This window comes from Bos javanicus, chromosome 12 (assembly GCF_032452875.1).
Source record: "Bos javanicus breed banteng chromosome 12, ARS-OSU_banteng_1.0, whole genome shotgun sequence".
In the NCBI taxonomy this organism is placed as follows: Eukaryota; Metazoa; Chordata; class Mammalia; order Artiodactyla; family Bovidae; genus Bos; species Bos javanicus.
Window position 1 is genome coordinate 25,305,315 of NC_083879.1, and position 12,316 is coordinate 25,317,630.

The 12,316-nt window shown below is 38.3% G+C and overlaps 1 protein-coding gene across 1 annotated transcript in view; it reads left to right on the forward strand.

The window, feature by feature from the left end:
• SOHLH2 (spermatogenesis and oogenesis specific basic helix-loop-helix 2) overlaps positions 1-12,316 on the forward strand; it is a 40,779-nt gene that overhangs the window by 6,502 nt on the left and 21,961 nt on the right. The window contains exon 2 of the mRNA XM_061434780.1: positions 7,680-7,894. Coding sequence (XP_061290764.1) covers positions 7,680-7,894 — 215 coding nt within the window. The remainder of the gene's footprint in view (positions 1-7,679; positions 7,895-12,316) is intronic.

Genomic DNA, 12,316 nt, shown 5'->3' on the forward strand with positions numbered 1-12,316 from the left:
CCACCCTTCAGCTGAAAATTGGATTAAAGATTTACTGTGGGTGGCCCCACCCATCAGAACAAGACCTAATTTCCCCCTCAGTCAGTCTCTCCCATCAAGAAGCTTCCATAAGCCTCTTATCCTTCTCCATCAGAGGGCAGACAGACTGAAAACCACAATCACAGAAAACTAACCAATCTGATCACATGGACCACAGCCTTGTCTAACTCAATGAAACTATGAGCCATGCCATGTAGGGCCACCCAAGACGGATGGGTCATGGTGGAGAGTTCTGACAAAACCTAGTCCACTGGAGAAGGGACTGGCAAACCACTTCAGTATTCTTGCCTTGAGAACCCCATGAGCAGTATGAAAGGCAAAAAGATATGACACTGAAAAATGAAGTCCCCAGGTCAGTAGGTGCCCAATATGCTATTGGAGATCAGTGGAGAACTCCAGAAAGAATGAAGAGATGGAACCAAAGCAAAAACAACACCCAGTTATGGATGTGACTGGTGATGGAAGTAAAGTCCGATGCTGTAAAGAACAGTATTGCATAGGAACCTGGAACGTAAGGTACATGAAGTGAAGTGAAGTCACTCAGTCATGTCCGACTCTTTGTGGCCCCATGGACTGTAACCTATCAGGCTCCTCTCTCTATGTGATTTTCCAGGCAAGAATACTGGAGTGGGTTGCCATTTCCTTCTCCAGGGATCTTCCCTATCCAGGGATCGAACCCGGTTCTCCCGCATTGTAGGTAGACGCTTTAATTTCTGAGCCACCAGGGCAGGTAAGATACATGAATCAAGGCTACTTGAAAGTGGTCGAACAGGAGATGGCAAGAGTGAACGTTGACACTTTAGGAATCAGCAAACTAAAATGGACTGGAATGGATGAATTTAACTCAGGTGACCATTATATCTACTACTGTGAGCAAGAACCCCTTAGAAGAAATGGAGTAGCCCTCATAGTCAACAAAAGAGTCCAAAATGCAGTACTTGGATACAATCTCAAAAATGACAGAATGATCTCTGTTCATTTCCAAGGCAAACCATTCAATATCACAGTAATAATGCTGAATAAGCTGAAGTTGGACGGTTCTTGAAGACCTACAAGACCTTCTAAAAATAACACCCCAAAAAGATGTCCTTTTCATTGTGGGATACTGGAATGCAAAAGTAGGAAGTCAAGAAATACCTGGAGTAATGGGCAAATTTGGCCTTAGAGTACAGAATGAAGCAAGGCAAAGGCTAACAGAGTTTTGCCAAGAGAACTCACTGGTCATAGCAAACACCCTCTTCCAACAACAAAAGAAAAGACTTTACACATGGACATCACCTGCTTTTTCTAAAGAAAATGAACTCTATCTGAGTCCTGAGCTCCTGGTATTGGTAGTTTCCAGATGTCTACAGCTGACAAGAATGGAAGGAAAGCCAGCTCTCTCTACCCTGGAGGGGGAAAAAAAAAACAAAGTGCTTGGTTTTTAGAGTAAAGCCTACCTTTATTTAGACAAATAGCCAGTCCTAGTCTTGTTGCTGTCCAGCCTTTCTTCCACCATCCCTCCCACTCACATCAAACCCACAGTCGGTTGTTCCTTTAAAAGAAATAATAACTGGGGAAGCAGACCACCCCACCTTCAGGGAAAACTGCTCACACTGTTTCAACTGAGTCCTTGATTCATGTTTATGTTTGGATAACCAAGAATGGCAGACAACTGTTCCAGGGATAGGTGATAAAGGTGGTAGGAAAAACTTTAAAAATTTCTGATTTGTATCTTTAGAGGAGATATCATATCCTAAAAATTGCAGACTATGATCAATTATCAAAGGAAAAAAATATTAGAAATGAGCAATTCACATTAAATTAACTGAAATTGTAAAAATCTTTAGAATAGGACTTGGCACCCCACTCCAGTACTCTTGCCTGGAAAATCCCATGGATGGAGGAGCCTAGTAGGTTGCAGTCAATGGGGTCGCTAAGAGTCAGACACGACTGAGCAACTTCACTCTCACTTTTCACTTTCATGCATTGGAGAAGGAAATGGCAACCCACTCCAGTGTTCTTGCCTGGAGAATCCCAGGGACAGGGGAGCCTGGTGGGCTGCCGTCTATGGGGTCGTACAGAGTCAGACACAACTGAAGTGACTTAGCAGCAGCAGCAAAGCTTGAGCTAGTAATATGAACAATAAACTTAAGTCTCTCAGAAGTTGAGACATGAAGGATCAATTTAGGATGCCCAGCATCTAACAGACTGTTCCTAAGGACAGTGACAACAGGAGGAAATGACCAAAGAAATAATAGAAGGAACTTTCTAGAGCTGAAGATCCATTGAGTGCCAAGTGAGCTGAGTAAGGCCCATACCCAGACACATCCTAGAAAACGATCAGAGTCCACAGCATGAGAGAAAAGCACTAAAAGAAAAACAAGGCAGCCTTTTCTTTTCATCAGCAACTCTGGATGCAAGAAGGCAATGACTCAGTATCTTCAGAGTTCAGAGATAAAGAGATTCTAACTTGTTGGAGTATTTTGATTAGAAAACTAGCATTGAATTGTGGTCCCTAATGCCACCAAAGAACATAAATAAGGAGTTTTAACTCTTAACATTGTAGGAGCAACAGGAGGGAAAAGGAAAATTTGCTCAGCCTAACAGAAAGCTTGGGAAAAGAGAAACAAAATTATAGTGAATGAAAAACCTGAGATAACAAATGAAAGGAGTAAGACCATTTCATGTTAAGTTATAAATGTTTCACAATTAATTAATGTTAGTAATTAATTACATTATATTGATTACCTTAATTAATGTTCATTAACTAGTGCCATTAATGTAATTACTTATTAAAAACTTAGTAATTATATATAAAAAACTGAAATTTGATGGAAAAAACAAAAATTCAAATATATGTTACTTGTAAAATTCATACAAAATCAAAATGGTAAGGAAAGCCTCAAAATAAAGGGGTGCAAAAAACTAACTGCTGAATATCAGAAAAAAATAAAATTTCAGATGAAAAGCATTAAAAAAATAGACATATTTTATATATAGTTTATTCTCAATATGGTTAGTAATATGTGATATGTATATGTTAATACATACTGAATAAACATAGATCACTATATAGTATATATTAAGTATTACAGTTACATATTTGTATGAATATATGGAATTATTAGGAACCTTTATGTACCTAATCCATAGTTACACACAGAGTCTCAGTTCAGTTCAGTCGCTCAGTCGTGTCTGACTCTTTGCAACTCCATGAATTGCAGCACGCCAGGCCTCCCAGTCCATCACCATCTCCCGGAGTTCACTCAAACTCACATCCATCGAGTCGGTGATGCCATCCAGCCATCTCATCCTCTGTCATCCCCTTTTCCTCCTGCCCCCAATCCCTCCCAGCATCAGAGTCTTTTCCAATGAGTTGGCTCTTTGCATGAGATGGCCAAAGTACTGGAGTTTCAGCTTCAGCATCATTCCTTCCAAAGAACACCCAGGGCTGATCTCCTTTAGAATGGACTGGCTGGACCTCCTTGAAGTCCAAGGGACTCTCAAGAGTCTTCTCCAACACCACAGTTCAAAAGCATCAATTCTTCGGTGCTCAGCTTTCTTCACAGTCCAACTGTCACATCCATACATGACCACTGGAAAAACCATAGCCTTGACTAGACAGACCTTTGTTGGCAAAGTCTGTAGTTAGAGAAATCGATGAATTGACAAACCATATTTAGAGAGGGACAATTTATACATCTGCTTCATAAACTGAAAAATCAAGTAGACCTAAAGTAAGAGAGACAGCAATGAACAAGTTTAATCTGAAAGCTATGTAAAGACTATATGCCCAACGGAAATATGCAGTTTTTTTCAAATATCCATGTAACATTAAACATCGTATATTAAGTCACAGAGAAAATACCAACCAGTTCTAAAAAGTAGAAGTCATGTTGGGTACATCCACTGATGACAATGCACTGAAACAAGAAATGAGTCAATAGCCCCCAAAATTAAAGGAAAAAACCACTAACCACTTGACAATAACTTCATTATATAGGTGTTTAACATTTATTTTACTAGTAAGCAGTAAAGAACAAAAAAGGCAGTCTAAAACTTAACTTTATAAAGTAACTTCAAGCCGAGATTTCACTGACAAATTTTACCCAAACTTCAAGAAGCTGATAATTTCTTCTTTTATAAAATATTCAAGACCGTGAAATAGTTTTTAAGCTTTCTATTTCTTCAAGGCTGGCATAACCTTGATACCCAAGCCAGATAAGTCAGTACCATAAAACAAAATTATATCCAGTTTTACTTATGAACATAGATGCAAAAATCTAAAATAAAGGAATTGAATCTGTTTGCATTAAGCATAGGTTTATTCCAGTAATTCAATGATGACTTGACATTAGGAAATCTATTAATGTAATTCACTGATGGATGACAGGAGAAAAAAATACAATCATGTTGATACTGAAAAAGCTGTTGATAAATTTTAACACCCATTTCTGATTTAAAATTCTTAGCCTCCAAATAGAGAACTATTTAACTTGGTTAAGGGTATTGACCTTCAGTAGTGGTAAAAACATTTGAAATATTCCTGTTATAGAAAGTCAGGAACAAGACAAGCATGCTCAATTTACTCCTGCTATTTACTGTTGTTTTGAATGTCCTGTGTGTGAATGTTAAGTCGCTTCAGTTGTATCCAACTCTTTGCAATCCTATGGACCATAGCCCTCTTGGCTCCTCTGTCCATGGGATTCTCCAGGCAAGAATACTGGAGTGGGTTGCCGTGCCCTCCAGGGGATCTTCCCAACTCAGGGATCAAACCCACATCTTTTATGTCTCCTGCATTGGCAGGTAGGTTCTTTACCACTAGCGCCGCCTGGAAAGCCCTTTGAATGTCCTAGCCATGCTTTAAGATCAATAAGTAAAAGACATAAATTCTGGAGACAGGGATAAAGATGTCATTTTTTAAAACTATGTGATAACCTACCAAGGAAATCAAAGAATCAGCTAAAAAATATTGGAACTAAATGGAGAGTACCTTAAAGTACTTGAAGCAAATTCCTTATACAGAAATTGATAGTGCTTCTCTCTGTCAGCTATAATCAATCAGGAAGTATAGTGAGAAAATATATCTCTTTGACATTGATTCTGAAATCTTGAAAAATCTAGGAATCAATGTGTGAAGACACTTGAAAAATCTATGTGAAGGTAACTAGAAAACTGAAGCTCCAATATTTTGACCACCTGATGTGATGAACCGACTCATTGGAAAAGACCCTGATGCCGGGAAAGACTGAATCCAGGAGAAGACTGTCCTAGAAGATGAGATGGTTAGATGGCGTCACCGACTCAATGAACATGAGTTTGAGCAAACTGAGAGATGGTGAAGGACAGGAAATCTTGGTGTGCTGCAGTCCGTGGGGTTGCAGAGTCAGACATGACTTAGCCACTGAGCAATAACAACAAGAAAAATGAACAACATAAGACCAGATTTCTCTGAGTCATACTTCCTAAATAGGGAGATGTAATACCATAATGATAGTCCCTAATTAATCTTAAAAATAAATGCCAACCTTAATCAAAATTTTAACAAGACTCCTTATGGAACTTGACAAGCTGATGATAAAATGCTGTAGGAAGAAACATTGTGAGAAAATATCTAAGGACCAAATAGAAAAATAGTAAAGAGGGAACCATATGCTCTAGCAAATATAAAATATAAAGAGCTAGTAATTAGTGTGCTATTAACCAGGAATAGACAAATAGATCAATGCATCAGAATGAAGTCCCCCAAAATTTACATACATACATACTTATATAATACATATATATGGCATTTGAAACTATTAAGAGAAGTTTAGCTTATTCATTAATGCTGTTCTTTGACATTTTAACTGGGTTGTATTTAATGTCTGTATAGAATAAAGCACGGAAATGAAAGGTGAAGATGGAAATTCTATTTTTTCTAACTAAATGTGCTTGAAAATATCCCCAAATGAAAATAAAGAACATTTTTTATTCCTAATCTTGGAATTTGAATAGCATGTATATTCCATTCAAAGAATGGATTTGGTTTGAGTATTTCTTAGAATTGGGAGATTTAAATCTTTCTCTGTTCTTTGAAATGTGTGTTTCATAAAAATCAATGATACATTCCAATTAAAATATTTTAAATGAAAAAAAATCATATTTTCTAAACAGCAAGACTGCAAAGGCCATGCTGTTTACTAAGCTATCTTTCTGGAGCCTTTGATGAAGTATTATTAATTTTCTATCTAAAAACATTCTACTAATGCCTTTTATTTAGATGTACTCTAAATAGTAATCATTTAAAATAAGCATATAAACTTGTATGAACAAGCAAAAAAGTAGTATTAAGAGAAACAAACTTTAAAATTGCTAGTTCAGTTCAGTTCAGTCGCTCAGTTGTGTCCAACTCTTTTCGACCCCATGAATCGCAGCACGCCAGGCCGCCCTGTCCATCACCAACTCCCGGAGTTCACTGAGACTCATGTCCATCAAGTCAGTGATGCCATCCAGCCATTTCATCCTCTGTCATCCCCTTCTCCTCCTGCCCCCAATCCCTCCCAGCATCAGACTCTTTTCCAATGAGTCAACTCTTCGCATGAGGTGGCCAAAGTACTGGAGTTTCAGCTTTAGCATCATTCCTTCCAAAGAAATCCCAGGGCTCATCTCCTTCAGAATGGACTGGCTGGATCTCCTTGCAGTCTAAGGGACTCTCAAGAGTCTTCTCCAACACCACAGTTTAAAAGCATCAATTCTTCGGCGCTCAGCCTCTTCACAGTCCAACTCTCACATCCGTACATGACCACTGGAAAAACCATAGCCTTGACTAGATGAACCTTTGTTGGCAAAGTAATGTCTCTGCTTTTCAATATGCTGTCTAGGTTGGTCATAACTTTCCTTCCAAGGAGTAAGCGTCTTTTAATTTCATGGCTGCAGTCACCATCTGCAGTGATTTTGGAGCCCAAAAAAATAAAGTCTGACACTGTTTCCACTGTTTCCCCATCTATTTCCCATGAAGTGATGGGACCAGATGCCATGATCTTCATTTTCTGAATGTTGAGCTTTAAACCAACTTTTTCACTCTCCACATTAAAATTGCTAAGCACCTAATAAATGCTTTCATCCAGGACATTCAACATTTTCTAGTACAAATTTTGTGGCGAGTTCTTTCTCAAATATGAAACTTGTACATTGTAATCACTCTGTTAAATAAAAGCACATTTTGTACATATACACATGTATATACATATGTGTGTATATATATATGTGTGTGTGTGCACACACACATATACATACACACACATAAATCATGTGGGAGAGGCACCAGCTTGGTTCTGTCATTAATAAACAGGTTTTCCAGCAGGGTGGACAATTGGAGAACTGGACCAAAAGAATCTTATCTGTTGTTAATAGGATGAGAAAGAGACTTACAGGACAACCACATATTTGCAAGCAAAACTTTTAAAAATAGCATGACTTTCAAATCTCTTCAATACCTAGGTTCTAAGGACATGAGATGAATAGCTCCCGCCCTTGATGTATGCTTATAGTTGGCCATTCAGTCCAGCTGAATAGTCAGTCATTGGCTGTTTGTAACCTTTGTTTATTTTCTCATACATGATGACTTGTTCTCTATGCCTAGACATTGTGTGTCTGCTTTTTTCCTTCTCTTTCAGGCAAATATAGACCTCTTATTAGTGGGCGATGTCACAGTTCAGTACCTGGCTGATACTGTACAGAAATTATTTTCAAATATAGCAAAAGTCACCATCATCATTAGTGATGTGAAGAAGGCAGCAGCACTTGTGGATGACTGCACATTTGACATGGTTTTCCTGAAGCTGACTTCTCCACCAACTGCTGAGGAGCTGGAAGTGGTCAAATTAATTAGGTAAAATCTTGACTCTATATCTTTAGAATAGTTTTTATTAAAACTTGCTCCTATAAAAATCCTTAGAAGATGATACTATTCTACTTTAATTTTTAAGGTGAGAGATGTTTTCAAGGGCAAAATCTCTATATATGTCTTTGTTTTTACTGCCAGTTTGGCATACTATTATAAGAATTGTCATTTCAACTTAAAAAGTAATAGGTGAGGGTATAAGAATTAATTGGTCATAGAAATTTATTTGGTATATAATGCTTCCCTTAATTTGATAGGCACTCCTTTTTAATATGATGTCATTAGCATGGCATATCTTTTCAGAGTTCATTAATTGTTATAGCAGATACTAAAGCAGGTGACCACTCTGGGTCATGGTGGCTGTGGGCTGAAGGTGTCTCTTTCAAGAAATGTCCTGATGTGGAAGAGCCATGAGGCTCTCTGTATCCACTGAGTCCAGGTCAGTACCGATTCCATTACTCTTGTTTCATCCAGCAGGTCCATAGACGTTCTCCTTCTGTTTGACCCACTTTATTCTGGAGATCTGGAGTCTAGAGGTGAAGAGTTAGGTTCTTCCTTGCCTGAGTACCTATGATTTTGAGTCATTTAGGATGTTTTTAAATAGGGTTAGGTGAGACTGAATGTATTTCCCTTCTGTGAGAAGACTTGGTGATATATGTTTAGGGGCTACTCATCATTATAGGGGAGGTCTTTCTAGACCGAAGAAGGAAGTCCAGAGCAATACTGTAATCCCAGAATGAAAAGGGGCAAGAATATTACATTAGGAGAAAAGAAAGATGGGACTGGGAAAAAGCCAGAGCCACTGGTTACTTGTTAAAGACAAAACAGAAGACAGACCCTGCTCCTGGGGTTTCTTGGAACTTTTGGTCATATGAATTTCATTGGCTTTCTACTCAGAATATGAACTAAACAAACCAGGCAAATTACCTCAAATAGGATTTCACTTCCAAAACGTAGTGTGTACAATCTTCTTTCTGAAGATATGCCTATTTTACTAATACATCTTTTCAAAAAGTCTCCTAAACATAGAGTACCTCTCATTGAAGGTGCATAGTAATATCTCACTTATATAGCATTTTAAAGAATTTACAACAGCTTTATGAGGGCAGGGCTTCGTCATTCTACTCAGCAGATTAGAAACCTGAGGCTGAAGTGATTTTCATGAGATCACATGGCTTGTGTTCACACAACTCAGACTAGAATTCTTTATTCTTCCCTTCATGTTCTTTCTTCTAGAAGTCTGTAATGGTCTGGCTGTTTACACCTCTGAGATCCCATAAATGCCAAACTGACTCTAAACTAAACATATCATTCTGGAAGAGCAGTGGACCAGCTGCGTGGCTGACCTTGCTCCATTCCAGGGGTCAGAGTCTAGCCGTGCTCCTCCAAAGGTGGTAAAGGCCTCATGTACGCACAGGGTTGAGGCTACGTTTTGAACAGGATAAGATTAAAGTTATGTTGAAGAACAGGCTTTACGTCTAGTCACAGTTGTTAAAAGCTTCAGGGACAGAGGAGAGAGCCTCTGTGATCCTTCCCTCTGTGGATTTTTTCTCTGCTCTAAATGCATAGCTTAAGATGTGTTAGCAGAGAGAAGAAGGCAGATAAAGGAACTATATATACAGACATGTATATGATAGTTTGGTCATTTTGCTGTAAAATCATTTTTTTGAAAAGGAAAAAAAAAGGATAATTTGTCGAGTACACTTGAATTTGGTTTTCTCTCTCTCTCTCTTTTTTTTTTTTTGGTCTCATTATGTTATTCTCAATATTCAGTTTAGGTATTGACTAATACTAGGTATTCCGTACTTTGCTCTAGGTATGGGTGGGTGAGCATATCTCAGAAGGACCCTGAGTCCTAACTTTTGTGTTCCTCTTTGAAAAAGGGACAAAGCCTTCTTTATGGACGCTTTGTGTTTCCTGATACTGACCTCAGCAGCTGGAAATGTCTCTGAAATTCCCTTTCTTGTCCTCAGAACTGTTATGACTTTATGACTTATTTATACCCTTATGGACCATGTTTATATTTTGAGGCTATACATTTTCTTAGGATAATGAGTCTCATGAACAACTTGCCCCATTTATAAGGCATTAAATCTTTATCTTTCCTAGAACACTTTATCTCATGAGTTTTGGGCTGACATTAAATGACTAAGCCAAGATAAAGGGTTTCAGCTTAGCTTTTATATGCTGTATTTTGGATTTTTCCTCTTAGAGCTTTGTTGTTGTTCTGTTATATCTCAAAACCTGGAAAGGTTCAGGAAAATATAGAAGTATTTACCTTACTCTTCTCTCTTTGGGAACTTACGTGCCCTGCCAGTAAGTAAAGAACTTAACTATAGCATGAAACTGGTCCATGTTTATTTTCAGTGTCAGGGCACATGATCACAAATGTATGTATATCTATAATACATATCAATTTCTATTGAAAATAAGAATGAATGTACTCTGTTAGCTATATAAACTTCTTTTAGGATAAAATGCAAGCCAGCTCATTAAAAAGATTTTAAAATTTATTCTTACAGAAGAACTGTGATTTTGGCCTGGGACTAATCATGAAACAGTTTTAAATATTCATAAAAATAATAGTACTTTATACCGTGACATCCTCAAGAATGATGGCACATCTCGATCATAGATTGACATTTCTAGTTGAGTTCAGTTCAGTCAGTCATGTCCGACTCTTTGCAACCCCATGGACTGCAGCACGCCAGTCTTCCCTGTCCATCACCAACTCCTGGAGCTTGCTCAAACTCATGTTCATTGAGTCAGTGATGCCATCTAACCATCTCATCCTCTGTCATCCCCTTCTCCTCCTGCCTTCAATCTTTCCCAGCATCGGGGTCTTTTTCTATGAGTCAGTTCTTCACATCAGGTGGCCAAAGTATGAGAGCTTCAGCTTTAGCATCAGTCCTTCCCGTGAATATTCAGGACTTATTTAGGATGGACTGGTTGGATCTCCTTGCAGTCCAAGGGACTCTCAAGAGTCTTCTCCAACACCACACTCAGCTTTCTTTATAGTCCACCTCTCACATCTGTACATGTCTACTGGAAAAACCATAGCTTTGGCTAGACGGACCTTTGTTCTCAAAGTAATGTCTCTGCTTTTTAATATTCTGTCTAGGTTGGTCATAGCTTTTCTTCCAAGGAGCAAGCGTCTTTTACTTTCATGGCTGCAGTCACCATCTGCAGTGACTTTGGAGACCCCCAAAAATAAAGTCTGTCACTGTTTTCACTGTTTCCCCATCTATTTACCATGAAGTGATAGGACTGGATGCCACAATCTTAGTTTTCTGAATGTTGAGTTTTATGTCAACTTTTTCACTTTCCTCTTTCATTAAGAGGCTCTTTAATTATTCTTTTTGATCTTGATGTCATTTCATGAATACATTCTTACTGAGCCAGATGAACTCAGATACCACCCAGTGGTAAAGTATTTTAGGATCTCAAGATTCATATTCTTGGTTCCAGAATTTCAGGAGTGTTTGACCCTTGGCACAGGTCAGTTCTCAAAACTGAGCCAAATTCAAAAGGCAGATACTTGGTAATTCAGATGCATCCAGACACTCCATCTTACAAAGGCCAGGACAGAACATCAGAGTATGTTGCAGACTCATCCACTGTGCTTGCATCCTGTTTTGCATTGTGATTTTCCAGTCCACAAACTTTCTCTGAGGTCCTTCAAACTCTTGTGATTCTCGTGAGCTCAGAGCAGTACAGCAATGGAGAGGGAACACAAAATGTGCTTCCATCTGCTCAGTCAGCAAATCAACTTTGATTCAGATTTCATTTTTTCCCATATAGATCCAGTTGTCTGATCAGTTAACTTATTATTTCATTAAGGAAACCCAGTCTCATGAGCCACAGGTTGTCCTGTTATGTTCCCAAATTTCAGGACATCCTTGACCTGACATGCTGCTCAGAAAATCCCGTTAGCCAGTCTGCATGACCTGAATTCTTGACAGTAAACACTAAAACAACAAAACATCTAAGTAGTTTTTCTAAAAGCATTATTCTATAAGAACTGAGGAACATTCTAGATGTTTATTGTTTCTAGCATCACATAATCTGGTGAACCTGACTTAGGATTGCAGCAGAAATTCTTCTGACAAAAAGCACACTGTGAGCAGGGCACACCAGCCTTCACTAATTGACTGGAAGAAATCATTGCATTTTATTGCAGGAGCCTTATTAGTAGCAAGTAAACTCACAGTTTTCATATTTATAGAAAAACTCTTAATTTTCTCACTGAAAATGGTTGTTGTTGTAATTAATTAATAAAGGATATTACTTATTACAAAGACCAAACTAGACCATGCCAGGTTAATTTGATTGCATTGGGCCCACAGGCAGCATAATGGAAACAGTACTCAGGGAGGTTGCTCCTCAAAAATGACACTGGCTTTTGTCTTT